General features: G+C 46.4%; 2 protein-coding genes and 1 non-coding gene across 6 annotated transcripts in view; 1 reads left to right on the top strand and 2 right to left on the bottom strand.

The window, feature by feature from the left end:
• LOC141051076 (uncharacterized) overlaps positions 1-23,065 on the bottom strand; it is a 188,466-nt gene extending 165,401 nt beyond the window's left edge. Inside the window, exon 1 of the mRNA XM_073547932.1 lies at positions 22,949-23,065. The gene's annotated coding sequence lies outside the window, so the exon portion shown is untranslated. The remainder of the gene's footprint in view (positions 1-22,948) is intronic.
• On the bottom strand, positions 530-25,044 carry LOC141051073 (uncharacterized). Of its 4 annotated transcripts, none has more exons than XM_073547921.1 (7): positions 24,879-25,044; positions 10,150-10,297; positions 9,881-10,060; positions 9,685-9,808; positions 9,504-9,601; positions 7,500-7,590; positions 530-2,221 (listed from the first exon to the last, which is right to left on the bottom strand). In XM_073547921.1, exons 2-7 carry the CDS (start codon positions 10,225-10,227, stop codon positions 1,140-1,142), a joined length of 1,653 nt encoding a protein of 550 aa, XP_073404022.1. In that variant the 5' UTR covers positions 10,228-10,297; positions 24,879-25,044; the 3' UTR covers positions 530-1,139. The 4 variants fall into 4 exon arrangements, with proteins under 4 accessions (XP_073404022.1, XP_073404025.1, XP_073404024.1 ...); XM_073547924.1 differs by lacking the exon at positions 24,879-25,044 and adding an exon at positions 22,949-23,072; XM_073547923.1 differs by lacking the exon at positions 24,879-25,044 and adding an exon at positions 22,863-22,936.
• TRNAF-GAA (transfer RNA phenylalanine (anticodon GAA)) lies at positions 11,499-11,571 on the top strand. The gene has a single exon. It is a non-coding gene; the product is annotated as a tRNA-Phe (tRNA).
• Positions 25,045-25,266: the final 222 nt, after the last annotated feature.

Genomic DNA, 25,266 nt, shown 5'->3' with positions numbered 1-25,266 from the left:
CTCCCATAGTTGAGGTCTACCTATGATGTAAATTACAGACGCCTCTCATCTTTTTAAGTGGTGGAACTTGCACTATTGCTGACTGACTAAATACTTTTTTGCCCCACTGTATTTAGCCATGTGATATATCTATGCCGTCTGTTAACTTATGGATACACTAGTTACTTGGTTTTGTTTCTTTTAATTTGTTAATTGTTTTCCATTCTCCTGGCTGTTTGTACAAGCTCACGTGTATAACATATCTTTTTGCAGGAGACAACGTTCTCTATGATCTGTCGAGCTGTGAGTTTACTTGCACTGTAAGTTTAAAATTTATAAAGAATTAAAAAAATATATATTTCATTCATGATACTTATAACACAGTGGTGTATAATATAGTACAGCTAAATATCCTATAAAACAGATAAGCCTGACTGCACTTTTATTCTATTTCTTCATTGAGGCCATATATAACTTAAATGATTTGTGTAGATACATGTTTTTAGTTTACTCAACCTTACAGTTAGTATAAAGTGACAAGTGCAGTTAATCATATCATGTAGTCATTTTATTTATTAAGAACACATTTGTTTGGTTATCCATTATTTTATTATCAAAATTCACTGTGGATGTTCCTATACTAATTAATACATAATTTAAAAACATTTTTTTTCGGATGGTATACAAGTATTGATATTTTCCTTGCACTTGCCTAGCACTATTATGCTTTTAACATGTTAATTTTTGTTAATAATAAAGATTAATTAAATATACTCTGGGTCCTTGGTTTTATTATGCCCATAATAATGTTTTAATGTTTAACAAGTTATTACCTTGAAAATTAAGGATATCATGCCATAAGGGTAATTCTGTTGTGTCTAATGATAAATCCTGCTTATGATTAGTCAACGTCATGCATCTGTAAAAGTATTTTTCCCCCAGACAAGAATCTCTGTTAACGCTCCACTGGGCTTATCATATATTATAATCCAAACTGTATAAGCTAATATCTCCAGAATAGATATAGGAGAAGTAAAAAAAAATCTAAAATGTTTTATTCAACTCTGCTGTGACTATTCCTTGATGTGGCCAGTTTAGTATGCTAAAACTGGAGAAAAGTTCTATCCAAAATATTTCCCACATTCTCGACAAGAATATGGTCAATCCCCTGTGTGAGTTCGCTGATGTCTAACAAGATCTGATTTCTGTATAAAGCATTTCCCACATTCTGAACATGTGTATGGCTTCTCCCCAGTGTGACTTCTTTGATGTGTAACAAGTCTTGATTTCTCCCTAAAACATTTCCCACATTCGAAACATGAAAATGGTTTTTCTTTTGTGTGAATTCTCTGATGTCTAACAAGATCTGTTTTCTGTGTAAAACACGTTCCACATTCAGAACAGGAATACGGCTTCTCTCCTGTATGAACTCTCTGATGTCTAACAAGATCTGCTTTTTGTTTGAAACATTTTCCACATTCTGAACATGAAAATGGCTTCTTCCCAGTGTGAATTCTCTGATGTCCAACAAGAATTGATTTGTACTTAAAACATTTCCCACATTCAAGACAAGAAAATGGTTTTTCCCCCGTGTGAACTCTTTGATGTGTAACAAGAATTGATTTTTGCTTAAAACATTTTCCACATTCTGAACATGAAAATGGGTTCTCCCCTGTATGAATTCTCTGATGTGCAACAAGAACCGATTTGTCGTTAAAACACATCCCACATTCTGAACATGAAAATGGCTTCTCCCCTGTGTGAGTTCTCTGGTGTTTAACTAAAACAGATTTGTAAGTAAAGCATTTCCAACATACTGGACAGGAATATGGTTTCTCCCCAGTGTGATTTCTTTTATGTTTAACAAGACTTGATTTCTCGGTGAAACATTTCCCACATTCAGAGCATAAAAATGGCTTCTCCCCTGTGTGAACTCTCTGATGTTTAGCAAGATAAGATTTCTTATACCAAAATTTCCCACATTCTGAACATGAAAATTGCTTCTTCCCTGTGTGAGGATTTTGATCTTCAACATCCATTATGGTATTTTTATTTGGCTTAGCAAATGTATCAAAGGGTACGACCTGTTTAAATGGATCAGACGATAGATTATTGCTGTATAGGGTTTGAGGAATTTCTGGAAGAATGGGGTACTCTTTGTATATATCTGGTGTAATATCATGTTCTTCTTCTTTAACACTTGCAAACATCAGTTGTACCTCCGAGATCCTGGTACAGTCATCTGCCAAGAATAAATCTGATTTTACTCTTTTTCATCAATAGTTTCTTGAACAAAGCTTTAGCAATGGCTCAATATATAGTATGTAAAAAAATAATTAGCTAAATATACAAAGTGAATAGCAAATAGGCCAAAGAAAGCAAGACAAATCCCATCTTCCCTTAAAAAAAAAACCTTTAGCTATGTAAACACAAAAAAAAAAAAAAAAAAAAAAAAAAAAAAAAAGGTCTGCAAAAGCAGATCCTCTACATAATAGCAATGGAATGTGGTCACCGATGATCAAAATAAGGGAGATTTACAAAATGGGATATTTAGCTTTGTTTAGATCATAAACTAATACTATCAATTGGTTACGTGCAGATATGGTCCAAGCTAAACAAAATAAATTCAATATTAACAAGGCTAGAGGATGAGATAGCTCATGGATTCATCCTATTAAAGAATTCAGCTTAGTTACTGCTGTTCTCTAGTAAATAATTTTTATAAAGGCTCTCATGACCACAACAGTGCCAAGTGATTGGCACATGGTTAATGTGGTACTCCTTTTCAAAGGACATTGGTTTGACAACTTATCTACATTTTTTATGACGAGTTGAAGCCTAAACAGGATTCAGGGGAATATAGCTGTGGCTGGATAAAGATATTTTTGACTTTGCAAAGGCATATGACACACATAGAAGGCCAATTGGTAAATTATGGTCTATTGGTTTAAAAAAAAAAACAATTTGCAATTGGGTTGAAAACTGTTCCAAAGCATGCACCCAGAGAGTTGTGGTGAATGACTGCCATTCTGAATAGTGTCCGCTTATAAGTGGTGAACCCCAAGGTTCGGAGTTGGAGGCACTACTATTCTTTTAGTAATGATAAAGGATATCGGATTAATATTAGTATTTCTATTTTTAAAGATGACACAGATCTCTGTTCGACAGTTTAATGTGATCTATGAAAGATATTTATAAGTTACAAACTAACGTGGACAAACTGAGGGGTTTTATTTAACCTTATCTGCTGAGAAGATGCCCAGTGTAAAAAAATATATTGCCACTGGGATATAATCATCTGCATGTATGTAATCCTTCATCCTACAGAGAGTAAGGGTCCTGTTACACATAGCGACGCACCAGCGATCCCGACAGCGATACGACCTGGTAAGGATCGCGGGTACGTCGCTAGTAAGCTGTCAAACAGGCAGATCTACTCAACGACGCAGCAACGATACGGGGATCCGTATAACGACCTTGGCGGTCGTTGGAACCTTGTCACACAGCAGCTATTCTGACGACTCCTGCCTGCGTCCCTGAGTTCTGTGTCGCCAACGAGGTCGCTCGTCGGTGTCAAACACAGTGATGCATGCTGGCCAGTGGGACACCAACGATCAAAAAAATGGCCTAGGACATTCGAGCACGATCAGCAAGATCGCAGCGGGGGCCTGGTCGCCGCTATGTGTCACACGTAGCGAGATCGCTGGCGAGGTCGCTGTTGCATCACAAAACCTGTGACGTTTCAGCAATCTCGCTAATGATCTCGCTATGTGTGAAGTACCCTTAAGAGTAGGAGAGTCACTTGTAGAGAAGGATCTGGGTATACTTGTATTTCATAAACTAAATAACAGCAAGCAACTACATCTACAGCCAGCAGGATATTGTCATGTATTAAAATAATACAACCACTATAAAACCATTGCTATGTACTCTTTTGGAATACTCATTTAGGTTCTAGGCATTAGTTTACAGAAAACATGGTGTGGAATTGGAAAAGCTATGAAAAACAGGCACAAAATTAGGGGGGGGGGAAATGAAGGATCTCATATAAAAGAGGAAAGATTTAAAGAATAAAATTTTAGTCTTGCTAAGAGACATCTTAGCGGGTACATGAAGATCATGTAGAAGATTATAAATGGCCCATATCAAGAACATAGTAAAACACTGTTGTAGATCACCACCATGAAATCTCCATGTAAAGAAAAGAAGATTAATTCACCGGAGGCGATAAGGCTTTTTATCAGAACTATTACTCTGTGGAAAAGACAATGTCCAGAGCTAGTCAAAGCGGGAACCATTGAAAAACAGACTACATGATACATGAATAGAAAATCACATAAATAATCAAATGCTAAACATTCTTGTTCTAAGGATCAGGAAGGAAAATTTGCTCTTTTAGAGCAAAGTAGTTCATGCATAATGGTTGTACATTTAACATCTACATTATAATATCACTTCTTTCATATCCTCTCCTATTACTTCAACGGACTTGATGAACCATTACTGGGTATTTTTTTTATTTCACCACAGGAATAATATCATTAATGTATGTTCCCTATGTATAGTAAAATACTTATACTTACTGGTTGGCATCTTCTACTGGTTCTGGTGCCATTCCTACATATGCTGTTAATACATACATTTAGTGGTGAAATCCGCAGTCTGGTGGTTTTAAAATTATGATTAAAAGTCTTGTGCATGGCGCTGGTGGCATTTTACTGAAGCCCACGGCAAGATCAAACTTTGCATGTGCCATCCACGGCTAGGACAACATTTAAATAAGGAGGAGAATAAAGACACCTGAGGCAGCGAAGGGGCCATGGCAGAGGCGAAGACCCTAGTCACTGACCCACCCCGATGCGCAGAGACCTAAACTTCTAATGATTTTAAAACAACCAGGCTGCGGATTTCCTCATTGAATGTATGCATTAACTCCTTTTAACGGCAGCAGTAAAGGGTACTTATTCCTCAGCGACGCTTTTTAACGGCGCTGAGAAATAAGTGTATAGTGCCCCCCAGCGTTGAAAATTCGGGTTGGGTTTTACCGACTCCAGTATTGCGATCACTGTTATTCATGGAATATCACAACCGCAAAAAAAAGGCAGATTTTCCATTTAATTTAAAACAAGCCCAACTTTTCTAACCTCTTTTTATCTTCCATCCCATGTACTAATCAAGTTAGCTACCTTTGAATTGACTAACTTCTCAATATTCTTTATAAAACATGGAGCCCAAAACTAGATCCCATAATCTAGATGTTGCCTTACAGAGTGATTTGTAGTGGGGTAATAATACATTCACAGGACTTTATCCCTCTTTTAAACCACCCTAGAATCTTGTTTGCTTTTGCAGCTGCTGCTTGACATTGAGTACTACTGCTTAGCTTACTTGTAACCAAAATACCCATTCATTCCCCTGTTTTGTAAGCCTAAGTAACTTTCCGTTTAATGGAACAATATGATTACCATGACCATGGTGATATTTTTTGCATACTTCCAATTTTATCATGTGTTCCTTTTTAAGCCAAATACAGTTAGGTCCATATATATTTGGACAGAGACATTTTTCTAATTTTTGTTCTAGACATTACCACAATGAATTTTAAACAAAACAATTCAGATGCAGTTGAAGTTCAGACTTTCAGCTTTCATTTGAGGGTAGCCACATTAAAATTGGATGAAGGGTTTAGGAGTTTCAGCTCCTTAACATGTGCCACCCTGTTTTTAAAGGGACCAAAAGTAATTGGACAGATTAAATAATTGAAAATAAAATGTTCATTTCTAGTACTTGGTTGAAAACGCTTTGTTGGCAATGACTGCCTAAAGTCTTGAACTCATGGACATCACCAGAAGCTGCGTTTCCTCCTTTTTGATGCTCTGCCAGGCCTTCACTGCGGTGGTTTTCAGTTGCTGTTTGTTTGTGGGCCTTTCTGTCTGAAGTTTAGTCTTTAACAAGTGAAATGCATGCTCAATTGGGTTGAGATCAGGTGACTGACTTGGCCATTCAAGAATATTCCACTTCTTTGCTTTAATAAACTCCTGGGTTGCTTTGGATTTATGTTTTGGGTCATTGTCCATCTGTAGTATGAAACAACGACCAATCAGTTTGGCTGCATTTGGCTGGATCTGAGCACACAGTATGGCTCTGAATACCTCAGAATTCATTCGGCTGCTTCTGTCCTGTGTCACATCATCAATAAACACTAGTGACCCAGTGCCACTGCCAGCCATGCATGCCCAAGCCATCACACTGCCTCCACCGTGTTTTACAGATGATGTGGTATGCTTTGGATCATGAACTGTACCGCACCTTCGCCATACTTTTCTCTTTCCATCATTCTGATAGAGGTTGATCTTGGTTTCATCTGTACAAAGAATGTTTTTCCAGAACTGTGCTGGCTTTCTAAGATGTTTTTTAGCAACGTCCAGTCTAGCCTTTTGATTCTTGATGCTTATGAGTGGCTTGCACCGTGCAGTGAACCCTCTGTATTTACTTTCATGCAGTCTTCTCTTTATGGTAGGTTTGGATATTGATATGCCTACCTCCTGGAGAGTGTTGTTCACTTGGTTGGCTGTTGTGAAGGGGTTTCTCTTCACCATGGAGATTATTCTGCGATCATCCACCACTGTTGTCTTCCGTGGGCGCCCAGGTCTTTTTGCATTGATGAGTTCACCAGTGCTTTCTTTTTTTCTCAGGATGTTACCAAACTGTAGATTTTGCCACTCCTAATGTTGTAGCAATTTCTCAGATGGGTTTTTTCTGTTTTGCAGCTTAAGGATGGCTTGTTTCACCTGCATGGAGAGCTCCTTTGACCTCATGTTTCCTTCACAGCAAAACCTTCCAAATGCAAGCACCACACCTCAAATCAACTCCAGGCCTTTTATCTGCTTAATTGAGAATGACATAACGAATGGATTGCCCACACCTGTCCATGAAATAGCCTTGGAGTCAATTGTCCAATTCCTTTTCGTCCCTTTAAAAACAGGGTGGCACATGTTAAGGAGCTGAAACTCCTAAACCCTTCATCCAATTTTAACGTGGATACCTTCAAATGAAAGCCGAAAGTCTGAACTTCAACTGCATCTGAATTGTTTTGTTTAAAATTCATTGTGGTAATGTCTAGAACCAAAATTAGAAAAATGTTGTCTCTGTCCAAATATATATGGACCTAACTATTCTAAATTGCTTCCGAAGGCCTCCCTCTATCTCTTTGTAGTCCAGCATGCACTAAGATAATAGAATACAGCATACTCACCTTACAGATCCCCTGCTGCTTGACTTCCTACACTGCCAAAGTATCCTGCCCATCTCCATAATTTCTCTTCCATCTGGCCAAACGTGACTGATCACTGACTGCAGTGGTGACTAAAGCAAAGTGTTTTTCCTGTAGTCACTGAATAGCTGCAGAAATCAAATATCCATATAGACAGAACACAATGTACAGAGGGTGAACCTGTATTATTTCCTCTTTAGGAAAAAAAGCGCCACTTTAATTTTCCCACTGGGTGACTACAACTCACCTGTCCAGTTATCTGTAGGAATCTCCTCTTTACAATGCTCATCACCCCTCACATATGTCTCTATAGTATTAATATGGAGCAGATCTTCACCCTGAAACAAATATTGTAAAAGTTACAGACAGATGGAGATGTAACGTAAAATAATTTCTAAGAACCGAGAAAAATCATAAAAGAACATGATGACCAAAAATGATATGACAGTAGTAGTTATCACATAGCTGCAGGTCTCCTGCATAAATCCAACCTGTCGGCTCCTATTTCTAACCAGAAGTCTCCATAACCAGAAAAAAAAAAAAGTATAAAACAAACTGGATGGCCACTTTATTAGAGAAGCCTATTTAATAGCCTTCAAAACTGCGGTAATGTACCATACCAAACATTTCTCTAAATGGTAAACTAATTCTGCAGGAATATTTGCCAACGAGTAAAGAATAGCTTTTCACAATGGCCACAAATTAGATGGAGGTTCTGACATATCTTGATCAGACCGTTCTACCTTGTACCAGATATACTATATGGAAATTAAGATCTGGGACTGAGGTGGCCGGGGAAGCAAGAAAAGTACCGTAGCTATAAAATTCCTGGAACCAATTCATGACAATATGCCCCATTTGGGCATGGTGCTTTGTCCTGCTCAAAGTGTTTTACAACTTTAAGGTAAACAGCCGCTATAAGAGGATGAAAATTGTCAGCCATCAAGCCTAGATAAGCCCTACTATCCAAACATCCATCCACAGGTATTTGAGGATGGACAATCCACCAAACAAACATTCTAACATTACCCGTCTTCCAACCTGAATAGTTGATGCTTGAGAAGGAGAGCTGATCGAGTCATGCTGGTTGTGCCAAATTCTGAACATTTCATCAGCATGGTGCAACATAAATCTATACTCACCTGACCAGACAATGCCTTTGTGCTGCTCAGTGATATAATTTTTGCTCTGAATCACCAGCTGGTGTTGCCGTTCTGTTTTTCCTAAACTGCACTGATAGTAGAAATGGTGGTCTTCTGATATAGCCCATCATTGCATAGGAATGACGAGTTGTGCTTTCTGACACATAAGCTAGAGGACTTCTGTTGTATTTGACTAGAATTTGCATGACAGTGCACTGGCAGTAACAATCTCTACAGTTATAAATGTAGAACCCCAACAGGTTGGCAGTTTGAGAAGTATTGGCCTGTCTAACCTATCACTGATGATCATTGTTCTCTTGAAGTCTCTAAAGGCCCCATTACACACAGCGAGATCGCTAGCGAGATCGCTGATTTTGTGACACATCAGTGATATCGCTGTGTGTGACATGCATCAGCGACCGGCCCCCTGCCGGGTATTGCTGATTGTGCAGGAGTGTCCTGGGCCATTTTTTGATCGTTTTTCTCCCGCTGGCCAGCGCACATCGCTGTGTGAGGCAGCGGGAGACCAATGATCAGCGAGCTCCCAGCGCTGTAAGCAGACGCTGGGAACTGGTATCCAAGATAAATATCGGGTAACTAAGCGGGTGCGTCACTTAGTTACCCGCTGGGTACCTTGGATACCAGCTCCCAGCGTGAGCATGCAGGTATCCAAGGTACACAGCGGGTAACTAAGTGACGTGCGTGCTTAGTTACAAGATATTTACCTTGGATACCAGCGTCCTTGCCGGTCCTGTTCGCCGGTGAGATCTGCCTGTTTGACAGTTCATCAGCGATCATGTAGCGAGGCACCAGCGATCCTGACAAGGTCGTATCGTTGTCGGGATCGCTGGTGCATCGTTTAGTGTAACGGGACCCTAAGATCACTCAGTGTTTGGAATAACATTGAAACTGATATCAGTTTATCTTATGCTTACTGTAATGGTTGAAGGTCTAACTAGAAAAATACCAATCAAGAAAGGCTGGTGTCTGAATAAACTGGCGATCCACTCAGTGAATAATATTGGTAGATAACGCAAGACTGAGCACAAGACCTTCACAGCAGTCTACACATCCTAGGTGAGATCTCATGACACCTTCTCTCCAGCTACCTGATGATCCTGAGGGACATTGGGATATTCTTGTTTACAGTCCCGTGGAAGAAGAGGATGGGGACATCTCTCTGGTGTTGTCCTCTCACTGGAAAGAACTGGAGGAAACACATACAGGGACTGAACTCATTCTTTACATACAGATAATTATATGCAGTATGTATTTAGTCCTGTTTATTACCTGGTGATGTGAGGGGCTGGGGAACATCCATCATGACGTCCTTGCACAGATCTTTGTGTCCTTCTAAATACTCCCACTCCTCCTTAGAGAAATAGATGGCGACATCCTGACACCTTATAGGAACCTGAGGCACACAATGATATAGTCACCCCCGATCCCTCCATAGCGTTACTGTATAATATCCCAGCAGTGTCACCTCTCCAGTCAGCAGCTCAATCATCTTGTAGGCGAGTTCTAGAATCTTCTGGTCATTGATGTCCTCATGTATCAGGGGGTGAGGTGGAGGCCCCGTGATTGGATTCAGGGGTCTTCCCCATCCCTCAGACACAGGGTCCTGACAGCGATCACTAGAGGTCTTCTTCACTACTGTATAATCCTGGTTATGGAGAGACACATTAATAAACCTCACTACAGACATTTCCAGATTACTCGCCTCTCTGGATAAGAATGATGACAATCTCTCACCTCTCCAGTAAGCCGGAAGAGGATCTCTAGGGTGAGGTGTAATATCCTCTCCACCATTTGGTCCCTGGCCCTATCCATCCTTAATGGGTCAATCAGGAAAATTCTCTTATAGAAGATCTCCACTGAGAGGATCCGATATTGTAGGGTCCTGAATAAGATGAAAATACCATGTGAAAAATATAATTACTGAATTTAATAAGAAAAACTTATGATGAGATAATTTTTAAATGTTGTATTCCCTTTTCTCGTAATGCTGGAACGTAAGTGGGATAGTTAAAAAGGATAGTGGAGCAGGAAGTACAGAGACTGGAGGGATACTGAAGCAGTGTCGGAACTGGCATAATAGACAATTGTGAATGTTATTACTTTATTATTTTACAGCATTCTGTATTTTTCTTCATCTCTACTAATAAAACCTATTCACGTCTCAGTCACCAACGCTGGAATCAGCATCACCAATAGCAGATAGGCACTGCCAGTGCCACGACTCCATCAGTTTCTACCAAGGTGTTACATACGTATTTGTCCAGACTCACATTACCATCATATTTCCCTCCCCCCTTATCTTCTCTATGCTGCAATGTACTATTGTAGTACTTCTCATGTCTCATTCACACACACCACATGTTGAGAAGTTTCTAAATGCTTTCTTTAGCCATTTTTTTACTCTAGGTATGTTTTTTGCTTCCCCTTAGCCTATCCCATACGACAGAGAGAGTTTGTCATTTTTGACCACCTCAGAAAAACCCACGTGTACATACCCTTTCACCAACAGAATAATGACTGGAATCCTGTCAAAGTTCAGTAAAGGGAAGGCTTTGTTAGCGCTCTACTTTAAGCCCCTTACCGACACGGTATGTCATATGCCTGTTCCCTGACTTTGATGCAGACTCGCACACCGAGACAGCATATTTCACGGCACATGAAAGCTGATTTAATAAGCCATCATGTGCCTCAAACAGCAGCGGGTGGAGCTGGTGTTTACAGGAGATTGTGATTTTCCCTATACATAGCAGTGCTGATATACTGGATCGCAGATTCAAGTCTCCAACGGGGACTATTAAACACAGTAAAAAAAAAATTCAATGATGTTGCATTTGTAAAAGTCTGATCTATAAAAATAATTAAATAAAATAACTTGTTTGGTAGACAATGTAATGAGCAAAAAAAATTAAAAACGCAAAAGGATTACTAAAGCAAGATTAATCAACGGGAATTTTATTATTATTATACATTTATATAGCGCCATTTATTCCATGGTGCTTTACATGTGAAAAGAGGAAATATAGACAAGTACAATAAACATGTGCAAGACAATGGACACACAAGTACAGAAGAAGATGTGCATGGCCGAAGTAGCTCAGTTGGGAGAGCGTTAGACTGAAGATCTAAAGGTCCCTGGTTCGATCCCGGGTTTCAGCAACATCCTTCCCTTTCTGCTTTGAGCAGGGGGTTGGACCAGATGGCCCAGGAGGTCCCTTCCAACTCTACGATTCTATGATTCTATGATTCTAAGAGAGGACCCTGCCCGCGAGGGCTCACAGTCTAAAGGGATGGGTGAGGATACACTAGGAGAGGGTAGAGCTGGTTGTGCGGAGGTTCAGTAGACCGGGTGTAACAGCAGCGGTCGTGCCCGCTGCCGTTCCCCTAGCACCGGGTCCCCCCCGCGGCTGTTTTTTTACCAGGCCCGTCGCGTGCCGCCTCACGCACGCCTCCCTCCTCCTCCTGCTCACGTGCGCCCCGCCTCCCTGGTCTCCCGACAGCTGCTGGCCCGCACTTGCGCATTAGGTCACGGGCGCGCGGCCGTCGGGTTGTTTAACCCTGCGGTGGGTGGCGGCCGATTAGCGGTCAGCCATTCGCCTGCCAGCAGGGGATATATCAGGCGTCTCCCATAAGGGGAGGACGCCTGATTATTGTGTGTGTCTACCTGCTCTAATTTGGCCGCCTATAGCTTGTCTATAGGTCTTCCCTATGTCTTGTGCTTTCCCTAGTCCCAGTCTTGCTGTCTCTGCCACTGGTTGTTGTCCTGTCTTCCTGCCCGTCCTCTGTCCTGTCTGGTCCGGGTCCCACTGCCTATGATCCCCGGTTCCCTGTCTCTGTTCCGTCCTCCAGTGTCTGCTCAGTTCCCTGTCCTGTACTCCTGCCCACTGCCTGTCAGTCGTCCGTCTTGCCTTCTCTCACTTCCTGCACGGAGCCCCGTTCCTTGGTAATCCTCTCCAGCCTGTAGTCATTCCAGTCCCTCAAGCCGCCCCTCTTGGTTCCAGCTGTCGCGGTGTCTGACCCCCCGCGGGCCTGCCCCCAACGGTCCCTGTATAGGGCTCGGTTCCACCTGGTGCGCTCGTCCCGGGGGCCTCAGTTCCGCGACCCAGAGGGTCCACTCTCGGCCGCTGCCAAAACCCCTGAAGCGTCACGGTCCATATCCCTGAAGCGTCACAGTATAATCAGGCCATGGACCCCGCTGGAGCCGCGGCCGCTACACAAAAAGAATTATTTTTTTTGCGGGAAAACCAGACCCGGATAATGTCCTTCATGAAGTCCATGGACACCTGGCTTTCCGCCCTACAAACCGCCGACCCAGGGCATGCTCCCATGTTAGCAGGTCTCCAGCAGGAGCTAGTGCAGCAGTGCGACGCCCAGCCCCACATCTTAAACTACATGGCATCCGTCGATGACCGCCTACTGTCCCTACAGTCCTCGGCGGCTGCCTCGGTCCAACCCCGGGACCCAGCATCTCACCCCCCACCTCGCCTGGGAAAGCCCCACAGGTATAGCGGGGATCCTACGCTATGCCGGGGCTTCTTGAACCAGTGCAGACTGCACTTCGAGCTGTTACCCCAGCAATACCCCTCTGACCGTGCCAAGGTGGCGTTTATCGTGTCCCACCTTGAGGGACAGGCTTTGGCCTGGGTGAATCCTTTGTGGGAGAGGGATGATCCTGTGGTCTCTAGTACTCAAAATTTTCTTGACACGTTCTGCAAGGTGTTTGACGAGCCTGGACGGTTGGCTTTTACTACTGAGGCTCTGTTTAACCTCCGTCAGGGTTCGCTCACCGTGGGACAGTATGCCATCCGCTTCCGGACACTGTCTTCGGAACTTGGGTGGAATAATGAGGCCCTGGTGGGAGCCTTCTGGAGGGGCTTTTCTGGCAAAATAAAGGATGAGCTTGCCGGTCGGGATACCCCCACCACTCTGGAGGACCTCATATCCCTGGCCACCCGTATAGATCTCCGGTTCCTAGAACGTTCTCGCGAAGCAGCCAGGGAGAAGAGACCCTTTAGGCTCTATCAAGCCCCTATTCCACGTTCCTCAGCACCCTCTACCAGTTCCGCCCCTGAGCCCATGCAGATAGACCATGTAAGATTGTCTGAGCAACGGCGCAGGGAGAGGATGACGGAGGGTCTTTGTCTGTATTGCGGCGGAGCCAATCATTTTCTGCAAACCTGTCCTGTGAGACTGGGAAACGCCTCCACCTAGGCCAGGTAAGAGAGGCCTCCCTAGGTGACCCTAATTCCTCTCTACCCCTTACCATTTCTGCTTTGATTATGCTAGGTCAGGAGCGTAGATCTGTGGAGGCATATGTGGACTCTGGTGCGGCTGGTAATTTCATTCGGCTAGAGGAGGTGGACAAGTTCCAGATTCCGGTGGTTACTTTGGAAAACCCACGCGCGATTTCCTCTGTGGATGGCAGACCACTTCCGGAACTTATCACCATGGTTACTGCTGAAGTGGAATTCCGAGTGGGAGCTCTTCATCGGGAGAAGACAGCTTTCTATGTCATGCCCAATTTGTCCCACGCCGTTCTCCTTGGATTACCCTGGCTCAGGTTACATGAACCGGTTCTGGACTGGCGCTCTGGGGAGATTCTTCGCTGGGGTCATACTTGCCAGGAAAGCTGTCTGTTGTCGGTGGTCCGTCCTCACCCGCTTCAGGAGCCAGTCGACCTTTCAAGACTCCCGGCTCCGTATCACGCGTATGCCGACGTCTTCAGTAAGAAGGAAGCAGATTCCTTGCCGCCACACCGGTTTTTTGACTGTCCCATTGAGATGATTCCAGGAGCCACCCCCCCCTAGGGGGGAGAATGTATCCCCTGTCTCCAGCAGAAACCTCGGCCATGACAGAGTACATTCAGGAAAATTTGGCCAAGGGTTTCATTCGAAAATCTTCTACTCCTGCTGGCACGGGTTTTTTCTTTGTCCGGAAGAAAGACGGATCCCTCAGGCCATGCATTGATCAAGGGCTGAACAATATCACTGTTAAAAATCGGTATCCTCTTCCGCTGATTCCAGAGCTCTTCGACCGGCTGAGGGGTGCCCGGCTCTTTACCAAATTGGATCTGCGAGGAGCCAATAATTTGATCCGAATCCACGCTGGGGACGAGTGGGAAAACAGCTTTCAATACTCGAGATGGCCATTATGAATATTTGGTCATCATGCCGTTTGGACTCTGCAATGACCCGGCAGTGTTCCAGGAATTCGTCAATGAGGTTTTTCGGGATTTACTGTACTCCTGTGTGGTGGTGTACTTAGATGATATTCTCATCTTCTCACCCGATCTATCCTTACATCGAAGAAGTGTTCGCCTGGTCTTGCAACGTCTTCGGGAGAATCATCTCTATGCGAAATTGGAGAAAAGCCTGTTTGAGCAAACCTCGTTGCCTTTCTTGGGCTACATTATCACTGACTCCGGTCTGGAGATGGATCCCGAGAAGCTCTCTGCCGTACTCAAATGGCCTCGTCCTGTCGGTGTGAAAGCCATTCAGCGCTTCCTGGGATTTGCAAATTATAGACAGTTTATTCCCCACTTTTCTTCCGTGACGAAGCCCATCACGGCCCTGACCCGAAAAGGAACTAAATCGAACTCCTGGTCTCCTGAGGTAGAAGACGCCTTCCTTACTTTGAAACGCTCCTTTGCGTCTGCACCAATCTTGCATCGCCCTGTAGCCAGCCGGCCCTTCATCCTAGAGGTGGATGCCTCCTCCTGGCTGGCAGTACTATCTCAGCGGGCATCATCCGGACATCTGGTTCCCTGTGGGGTTTTTTCCAAATCTTTTTCCTCTGCCGAGTGTAACTACTCAATCGGAGATTGGGAGTTGCTCGCTATAAAGATGGCTCTGGAGGAATGGCGATATCTGCTCGAGGGGGCGGTCCATCCCTTTACTATTTTCACTGACCACAAAAACTTAGCCTATCTTCAGTCCGCTCAAAGACTCAACGCCAGGCAAGCCAGATGGTCGCTGTACTTTTCCCGCTTCGATTTCCAGCTACATTTTCGACCCGGGAATAGGAACACCAAGGCGGATGCGCTCTCTAGGTCTCAGCAATCACCAGAGTTGGAGGAGGATCCATCATATGTCATTGAGCCTACGAAAATCATCACCGTGGCTCCCGTGAGCCTCTCAACCCTTCCGCCCGGCAGAACCGTCGTTCCACAGAGCAAAAGACTGGAGGTGCTACGTTGGGGGCACTCGTCCAAGATTGCAGGACACGTCGGGACCAAAAAGACCCGCTTGCTTCTCTCCCACCACTATTGGTGGCCCTCTCTTCACCAGGACGTGAAAGATTTTGTAGCGTCCTGTACTACTTGTGCGCAGAACAAGGTGCCTAGGAATATGCCCACTGGTCTTCTTCACCCGCTACCTGTTCCAGAGGCGCCTTGGCGGCAAATTGCCATGGATTTCGTGACAGATCTGCCTTCCTCTGCTGGGTGTACTACTATCCTTGTGGTAGTAGATCACTTCTCCAAGATGGCCCATTTCATCCCATTACCCGGCTTGCCTTCGGCTCCTAAGTTGGCCGAGGTCTTCATCCATCATATCTTCAAGCTGCATGGACTCCCTCAACGGATCGTATCCGATCGAGGTGGGCAGTTTACCTCTCGTTTCTGGAGAGCCCTCTGTCGGCTCATGGGTACATCTTTGGATTTCTCCTCCGCCTACCACCCTCAGACCAACAGGCAAGTGGAACGAGTCAATCAAGTTCTGACGTCCTTCCTGCGTCACTTTTCCAACGCCCACCAGGACAACTGGGCCTCACTACTTCCCTGGGCAGAATTTGCTCACAATAATCATCCTAATGAGTCCACCTCCAAGTCACCGTTTTTTGTGGTTACAGGTCAGAACTCGGGCGTCCCGCTGCCCATTTCCACGTCTTCGGGGGTTCCTGCGGCAGATGCTCTCGCCGCTGACTTTTCTCAAGTCTGGAAAGAGACCAGGGAGGCTCTCGTGAACTCCAGTGCCCAGATGAAAAAGCATGCAGACAAAAGACGGAGAGACCTTCCACCATACCATCCAGGTAACAAAGTCTGGCTTTCAACCAAACATATCCGTCTGAAAGTCCCCTCGTACAAGTTGAGCCCTCGGTACATTGGCCCGTTTGAAGTACTTGGACGCATTAACAACGCTGCATACAAATTGAGATTGCCGGCTTCACTCCGGGTTCCTAATGCCTTCCATGTCTCGCTCCTTAAACCTGTCATTCTCAATCGGTTCCGTCCTGCTCCTATCTCTTCCCCTCAGCCAATTGGGGATGAAAACGTCTTAGACATTTCTGGCCATGAAAAAAGTCAGGGGAAGAACCTTCTTCCTTATCAATTGGAAGGAATTTGGTCCCGAGGAAAGGTCCTGGGAACCTCGGGAGAATGTAAATGCCCCACAAATTTTTGAAAAATTTTTTGGCCAATCTCAGAAGGGGGAGATGTAAGGAGGGGGGACTGTAACAGTAGCGGTCGTGCTCGCCGCCATTCCCCTAGCACCGGGTCCCCCCGCGGCTGTTTCTTACCAGGCCCGTTGCGTGCCGCCGCCGCCTCCTTCTCTCTCCTGCTCACGCGCACCTCCCTCCTCCTCCTGCTCACGCGTGCCCCGCCTCCCTGGTCACATGCGCATTAGGTCACGGCCGTCGGGTTGTTTAACCCTGGGGTGGGCGGCGGCCGATTAGCGGTCAGCCAATCGCCTGCCAGCAGGGGATATATCAGGCGTCTCCCATAAGGGGAGGACGCCTGATTGTGTGTGTCTACCTGCTCTAATTTGGCCGCCTATAGCTTGTCTATAGGTCTTCCCTATGTCTTGTGCTTTTCCTAGTCCCAGTCTTGCTGTCTCTGCCACTGGTTGTTGTCCTGTCTTCTTGCCCGTCCTCTGTCCTGTCTGGTCCGGGTCCCACTGCCTACGTTCCCCGGTTCCCTGTCTCTGTTCCGTCCTCCAGTGTCTGCTCAGTTCCCTGTCCTGTACTCCTGCCCACTGCCTGTCAGTCGTCCGTCTTGCCTTCTCTCACTTCCTACCGTTCCTTGGTAATCCTCTCCAGCCTGTAGTCATTCCAGTCCCTCGAGCCGCCCCTCTTGGTTCCAGCTGTCGCGGTGTCTGACCCCCCATGGGCCTGCCCCCAACGGTCCCTGTATAGGGGTCGGTTCCACCTGGTGCGCTCGTCCCGGGGGCCTCAGTTCCGTGACCCAGGGGGTCCACTCTCGGATGCTGCCATAACCCCTGAAGCGTCACGGTCCATATCCCTGAAGCGTCACACTAGGGATCATTGCAGGCTGTAGGCTTGTCGGAACAGGTGGGTCTTCAGGTTCTTCTTGAAGGTTTCCGTTGTTGGTGAGAGTCTGATGTGTTGCGGCAGAGAGTTCCAGAGTATGGGGGAAGCACGGGAGAAGTCTTGTATGCGATAGTGGGAAGAAGAGATGAGGGGGGCGTAGAGAAGGAGATCTTGAGAGGATCGAAGGTTGCGTGCGGGTAGGTACTGGGAGACCATGTCACAGATATATGGAGGAGACAGGTTGTGGATGGCTTTGTATGTCATGGTTAGGGTTTTGAACTGGAGCCTCTGGACAATAGGAAGCCAGTGAAGGGCCTGGCACAGGGGGGAGGCTAGGGAATAGTGGGGAGACAGGTGGATTAGTCGGGCAGCAGAGTGTAGGATGGACTGGAGTGTCGCCAGAGTGCTGGAGGGGAGGCCAGAGAGTAGGAGGTTGCAGTAGTCGAGGTGGGAGATATGGGCATGCAATAGTGTTTTTGTGGTTTCATGGTTGCGGAATGCACGGATTCGGGAAAGATTTTTGAGTTTGCGGCGGCAGGAGGAGGCAAGGGCTTGGATATGTGGTTTGAAAGAGAGGGCAGAGTCGAGGATCACCCCAAGGCACCGAGCGTGCGGGACTGGGGAAAGCGAGCAGCCATTGACACTGATGGATAGGTCTGGTGGAGGGGTAGAGTGAGATGGGAGAAAGATGATGAATTCTGTTTTGCCCATGTTCAGTTTAAGAAAGCGAGCAGAAAAGAAGGCGAAATAGCGGACAGGCATTGTGGGATTTTGGTCAGTAAGGAGGTGAGGTCAGGTCCAGATATGTAGATCTGCGTGTCATCGGCGTAGAGGCGATACTGCAAGCCGTGGGATTCTATGAGCTGTCCCAGGCCGAAGATGTAGATGGAGAAGAGTAGGGGTCCTAGGACTGAGCCTTGAGGAACACCGACAGACAGGGGGCGAGGTGAGGAGGTGGTGTGTGAGGGAGACACTAAATGTTCCGTCAGTTAGGTATGATGAGATCCAGGATAGGGCCAAGTCTGTGATGCCAAGAGATGAGAGAATCTGAAGCAGGAGGGAATGGTCCACAGTGTCGAAGGCAGAAGACAGGTCCAGGAGGAGGAGGACAGAGTAGTGTCGCTTGCTCTTGGCGGTTAGTAGGTCGCTGGTGACTTTAGTTAGGGCAGTTTCAGTTGAATCCAGAATTGTTAGGCACATGATGCAGAAAATTCCGTTCTGATTCGCAGCGTTTTATTTTCCGCATCATGTCAATTCTTTCTGCGGATCTGCAGCGTTTTTCACCCATTGACTCAAATCTGCAGCAAAAATGCAGATGTAAATAGGTCTGCGGATTTGCTGTGGATTTAGTGCGGATTTCATGAAGATTTGGTGACAAAACCGCAGCAGATTTTTAAAAAGGACATGATGTCAGAAGGAGGAATAGTTTGTGAGCGGAGAATCTAGAATAGAGCCTATCCAAGACTATACACGTGCTGCGCCAATTCTTTGGAATGCACTTCCCAGGTCAATACGAGTAGTCCCCAAACCCTACAATTTTAAGCGTGCCCTGAAAACGCATTTATTCAGACTGGCCTACCGCTTCAACACATTAACCTAACTATCCCTGTGTGGCACAGTCAAAAGTTTTACCATAACCAGGTTCCCCGCATCATGTTCCCACATGCTTTATGCATCCATTAGCCCTCTGTGTCTGTACTGATACACACTTAACATTATGGCTGGTCCATACAATCAGGGCAACTGTTACCACCCACCTTTCGTGTCTACCTCTTTCCTCATAGACTGTAAGCTTGCGAGCAAGGCCCTCATTCCTCTTGGTATCTGTTATGATCTATGTGATTATTGTTCTGCTGTAATGTCTATCGTCTGCACAAGTCCCCTCTGAAATGTAAAGTGCTGCGGAATATGCCGGCGCTATAGAAATAAAATTTATTATTATTATTATCTTTGTTGACGCACATCAACAATGGAGGATGGACTTGATAATGAGGTTTTTTTTTTTTTAAATACCGTATATACTTGAGTATAAGCCTAGACCCCTAATTTTGCCACAAAAAACTGGGAAAAACTTATTGACTCGAGTATAAGCAGAGGGTGGTGCTGCACAAGGGTTAATGGTGGTCCAAAAAGATGCTCCATAGATAAATACCTCCATAAAATGCTGCACAACGGTTAATGGTGGCCCAAGAAGATGTTCCATAGTTAAATACCTCAATAAAATGCTGCACAAGGGTTAATGGTGGCCCAAGAAGATGCTACATAGATAAATACAGCCATAAAATGCTGCACAAGGGTTAATGGTGGCCCAAGAAGATGCTACATAGATAAATACAGCCATAAAATGCTGCACAAGGGTTAATGGTGGCCCAAGAAGATGCTCCATAGATACATACGGCCCATATATTGCTGCTGCAATTAAAAAAAAAAAAAAAAATTACATACACACCTCTCGTCACTGGGGGCCAGGTACCAGTGTCCTGAGCAGGCGGGGACACCGGTGCGCTATGGTGGGACAGGTGCCGGTGTCGCCGCTGGTTCAGACACCCAGCACTGGCGATATTCACCTGTCCACATTCCATCGCAGGGCGCCGCTCTGTCTCCTGGGTCTCTGCAGTGACGTTCAGCAGAGGGCGCGAACTGACTACGTCATCGCACCCTCTGACCTGAACGTCACAGTCAGAGGATGTGGTGGACAGAGCGGCGCGCGGCGGTGGAACACGGTCAGGTGAATATTGCACTGCTTCCCGTCCTCCCCAGTCTTACTCACCCCCTCTTCTTCCATGGTCTCGGTGCTACAGCTCTTCCAGGTTTCAGCGGTCACGTGGTGCCGCTCATTAAAGTCATGAATATACGCATATTCACGACTTTAACGAGTGGTACCACGTGACCGCTGAACGCAAGAGCTGGGGCCCCGAAATGATGTAAGAAGCAAGGGGGCAGCAGAGACTGCGCCAGGAGTGGTCCCTGCCCCGCATACGACTCGAGTATAAGCCGAGAGGGGGACTTTCAGCCTTAAAAAATGGGCTGAAAATCGCGGCTTATACTCGAGTACATACGGTAATATATTTTTATTTAGCTAACAAATCTGCACACAATTCAACATACAAATCTGCATGTAAAGCCGCACAAAAAACGGGTGGAATTTCCACTGCGTTTTCTGCCAAGAGATGCAGAAATTTCCGCAAGCAAATCCGCAACGTGCGCACATAGTCTAACACTCCTGGCTATAGTGTTCTTCATCCCACGTTACTGCAACTTTGTTTATTAATTGCTGTAGATTATATAGAAACTATAGTAGGTACAGGAGAAACACAAAAAGACTGCGCCAGTAGATTCCGCATACATTAAAAAATAGTCATGCCTGATATGTAAACCTTACGCTTGCAAAAGGCTGTCCAGGTTTGGTTGAATCTCTCAATTTTTAATAGAGATACATTTTCCATTTGTTCAAATCACCTCTGAAGACAAAGATTGTGCTTGGCATACAGATTTCCATGTGAACTGCTTTAGCCAGTTGGTGGAGCTCAGACGTACAGTTGGAAGACACCTGCTTGGTGAAAGCTTGGCCAAGAAAGGAACGTACCGTAGCTTATTCTAGCAATGGACCAATTTTGGTGGCCTTTTAGAAGCTGGAAATAAATCCACCATTGTGGTTTTAGAGCAAAAGTCTAAAAGCTTAGCTATCCAATAGGGATTCTCTGATCTTAAGCTGCAAGTCTGAAGTCGCTATATGAGACTGAAGACTTGCAAGTTCTCACATCGCGCGCATTGTGTGCTGTGAGGATTCTACGGTGACCACAAGTATGTGATATGCGTATTTCTGGCCACATTCCGACTAGGCATGCGGGCCTCACTCAGTTCACTTGTGGAACAGACTTGTGAATCCTTCACTTGCCATGAGAATTCAAAAGGGGCCGTCCACTACTAGGTCAACCCCTCCTCGATCTGAACATTAGATGCCGATAAAATAAAAACACTTATTTCCACCTTCTGTGCCGGCGCCATTCCAGCGGTGTAGGCACTCGTATTCCTGGGGCTCGTGTGCGGTTGGTAGAACACATGAGCCCTGTGCCCCATTCTCGCCAGCTTCACTGTCCCCGCATTTGGATGTCTTGAACATGAACAGGAAATATTCGGATCGAGGAGTTGTTCTAATTGTGGACAATCCCTTTAAGTTGCAAAGTGCTTGTAAAATCCCAAAACTTTGCAATTTACCTCTTACTAAAAATCCTCTTTCCGAAGAACGAAAGACTGAATCCAAGAAACGCCCATGTACGACCGGGATCACACATGTAAGAAACTCGGCCGAGTCTCGCATGCTAATACCTGGCAGGAGCGGAGCATGCGGCTCCATGTATTGCTATGCGGCCGCACGCTCCGCTCCCGAGTGCCGGCGAGACTCGGCGGAGTTTCTCGCATGTGTGATCCTGGCCTAAGAGTCAGGGCTGCTCTCACTTTGGTGAAAGCTGACTTTTTTTTTTCCATTGCAAGCAGTATGTGAAGGTGAGCATCCTCCATACTACTGACCGAGCACCAAGATGATCCCATCGTAGAGGCGTGTGTCCCTGTGCAGAGTTTGGTGCTGTCACCTCATCAAGACACTTTCCAGTACGTGGCCCGGAGCCTAACAGACGTTCCCCAGAACTGATTCACATAAAAATTACACAAAAAAAAGCTAAAATACAACATAAGCAAAACAGTCTAGATATCTTCTAGAAACACAGCTAACAGAATCCACTCGTTATACCGCACAGCTCACACTGCAAATAACAGACATCCTCCTACTGCCCCACATGGCCCGGATCCACATTCCTGGGGAGTAGGGAGCTGTGCCAAGAGGCGAGTGTGTGTTATAGAGTTCAGTCAGGAGATCCTCTAGGTCAGGGTTCCCCAACTCCAGTCCTCAAGGCCCACCAACAGGTCAGGTTTTCAGGATTTCCTTTGTATTGCACAGGTGATTATTCCAGCAATGCTAAGGAAATCCTGCAAACACGTATGTTTTGCGACCCTCTACGAATGCAGTTTGAGACCCATGCTCTAGGTAATGGAGAGGTTAACGTCCCCTGCGCCCAGTAATGGGGAATCTCCAGCACCTACCTCCACCTGCAGGGGGCGCTATCTCCGGGAATGGAGGGGTTACTGCCCCCTGTGTAGCCCAGTAATGGGGAATCTCCAGCACCTACCTCCACCTGCAGGGGGCGCTATCTCCGGGAATGGAGGGGTTACTGCCCCCTGTGCAGCCCAGTAATGGGGAATCTCCAGCACCTACCTCCACCTGCAGAGCCGCACACCACATATATGGCTGCTCTGTGCGCACAGGACCTGGGATGAGGTCACAGGAGGGGAGGAGTCAGGGGTCACATGATCAGGGGCCTCAGTGTATGCAGGACTGGTTGTCATGGTGCTGGATGAGGGGAAGTTTCTGTGTGGGGTCAGGAGGGGTTTACAGGGTGGATGTAGCAGAGCCGTGTGTGTACGGGGTGTACGGGGTGTACGGGGTGTACGGAGCGGAGCCATGTGTGTACGGGGTGTACGGAGCGGAGCCGTGTGTGTACGGGGTGTACGGAGCGGAGCCGTGTGTGTACGAGGTGTACTGAGCTGAGCCGTGTGTGTACGAGGTGTACGGAGCAGAGCCGTGTGTGTACGAGGTGTACGGAGCAGAGCCGTGTGTGTACGAGGTGTACGGAGCAGAGCCGTGTGTGTACGAGGTGTACGGAGCAGAGCCGTGTGTGTACGAGGTGTACGGAGCAGAGCCGTGTGTGTACGAGGTGTACGGAGCAGAGCCGTGTGTGTACGAGGCGTACGGAGCAGAGCCGTGTGTGTACGAGGTGTACGGAGCAGAGCCGTGTGTGTACTGGGTGTACGGAGCGGAGCCGTGTGTGTACGAGGCGTACGGAGCAGAGCCGTGTGTGTACTGGGTGTACGGAGCGGAGCCGTGTGTGTACGAGGTGTACGGAGCAGAGCCGCGTGTGTACGAGGCGTACGGAGCAGAGTCGTGTGTGTACTGGGTGTACGGAGCGGAGCCGCGTGTGTACAAGGTGTACGGAGCGGAGCCGTGTGTGTACGAGGTGTACGGAGCAGAGCCGTGTGTGTACGAGGTGTACGGAGCAGAGCCGTGTGTGTACGAGGTGTACGGAGCAGAGCCGTGTGTGTACGAGGTGTACGGAGCGGAGCCGTGTGTGTACGAGGTGTACGGAGCAGAGCCGTGTGTGTACGAGGTGTACGGAGCGGAGCCGCATGTGTACGAGGTGTACGGAGCGGAGCCACGTGTGTGTGAGGTGTACGGAGCGGAGCCGTGTGTTTACGAGGTGTACGGAGCAGAGCCGTGTTTACGAGGTGTACGGAGCGGAGCCACGTGTGTGTGAGGTGTACGGAGCGGAGCCGTGTGTTTACGAGGTGTACGGAGCAGAGCCGTGTTTACGAGGTGTACGGAGCGGAGCCACGTGTGTATGAGGTGTACGGAGCAGAGCCGTGTGTACGATGTGTACGGAGGGGAGCCGCGTGTGCACGAGGTGTACGTAGCGGAGCCATGTGTGTACGGGGTGTACGGAGCGGAGCCGCGTGTGTGCGAGGTGTACGGAGCAGAGCCGTGTGTGTACGAGGTGTACGGAGCAGAGCCGTGTTTACGAGGTGTACGGAGGGGAGCCGCGTGTGTACGAGGTGTACGGAACAGAGCCGTGTGTATGAAGTGTACGGAGCAGAGCCGTGTGTACGAGGTATACGGAGCGGAGCCACGTGTATACGAGGTGTACGGAGCAGAGCCATGTTTATGAGGTGTACGGAGCGTAGTCGTGTGTAAGAGGTGTACAGAGCAGAGCCGTGTGTACGAAGTGTACGAAGCGGAGTCGCGTGTGTATGACGGGTACAGAGCGGAGCCGCGTATGTATGAGGTGTATAGAGAGGAGTTGTGTGTGTGATATGTGTGGTGCAGATCTATAGTCAATGTTTAACAAGGTTTTACAGGTTAATAGTGTTATCCAACATGACAGTTTTCCTTTAATGGGGTGGTCCGATACTTAAAATATCCTTTCTAGATATCTATTGTGACAAAGTCCCTGGTAAAGTGCCAGGTGAGATACAAATCAATACCGTCTTTGAAGACCATGAAGTCTACGAGACAAGGGTGAGGGAAAAAGAAGGGGGGTGCAGATCTAAGTGCAGAGTTTTAATTATGTCAGATAGAAATAAAAAATTCTCACCTTTTTGGTGTCTTGTTGCTCAGCGTGTAACCCTGTGTTTGAGTACTGGAGTAATCGTCTGGATCTGCTGGCCTGCAGCTCAAAACAGGTGGAACTAACTACCTTGTAGGAGATTCGTCAGGGAATGCAGAAAAGGATTTCCAGTTTGTCAACGAGCGCTTCCGACTGATTCATTAATTACTCCGAATATTTCAAGGAATATCCAGTTTATTATTAGACATAAAAACACAACGCGTTTCGGCTATACATAAAATTAGCCTTCATCAGGTAAAATCATATATATCTTTAAAAGACACATTTATATAGGGGAAGAAAAAAAGGTTCCACCCTTCAATCAATTATCATCAATTAAAAACACAAACTGTTGGGAGGCTAGTTGTAGGTGGAA

Source organism: Dendrobates tinctorius, unplaced genomic scaffold (genome assembly GCF_039654945.1).
Source record: "Dendrobates tinctorius isolate UK_male_01 unplaced genomic scaffold, ASM3965494v1 ptg000155l, whole genome shotgun sequence".
NCBI classification, from domain to species: Eukaryota; Metazoa; Chordata; class Amphibia; order Anura; family Dendrobatidae; genus Dendrobates; species Dendrobates tinctorius.
The sequence above is the reverse complement of the archived record's forward strand: the minus strand, read 5'-3'. Positions and strand labels throughout refer to the sequence as shown.

Excerpts from the sequence above, each read along its gene's own strand:
- LOC141051073 (XM_073547921.1), bottom strand. The coding sequence starts at position 10,227 with ATGGATAGGGCCAGGGACCAAATGGTGGAGAGGATATTACACCTCACC. Across the intron at positions 9,809-9,880 it reads TTGAGCTGCTGACTGGAGAG|GTTCCTATAAGGTGTCAGGA; the intron begins GTGACACTGCTG and ends TGTGTGCCTCAG. Across the intron at positions 9,602-9,684 it reads CCAGCCCCTCACATCACCAG|TTCTTTCCAGTGAGAGGACA; the intron begins GTAATAAACAGG and ends TGTTTCCTCCAG.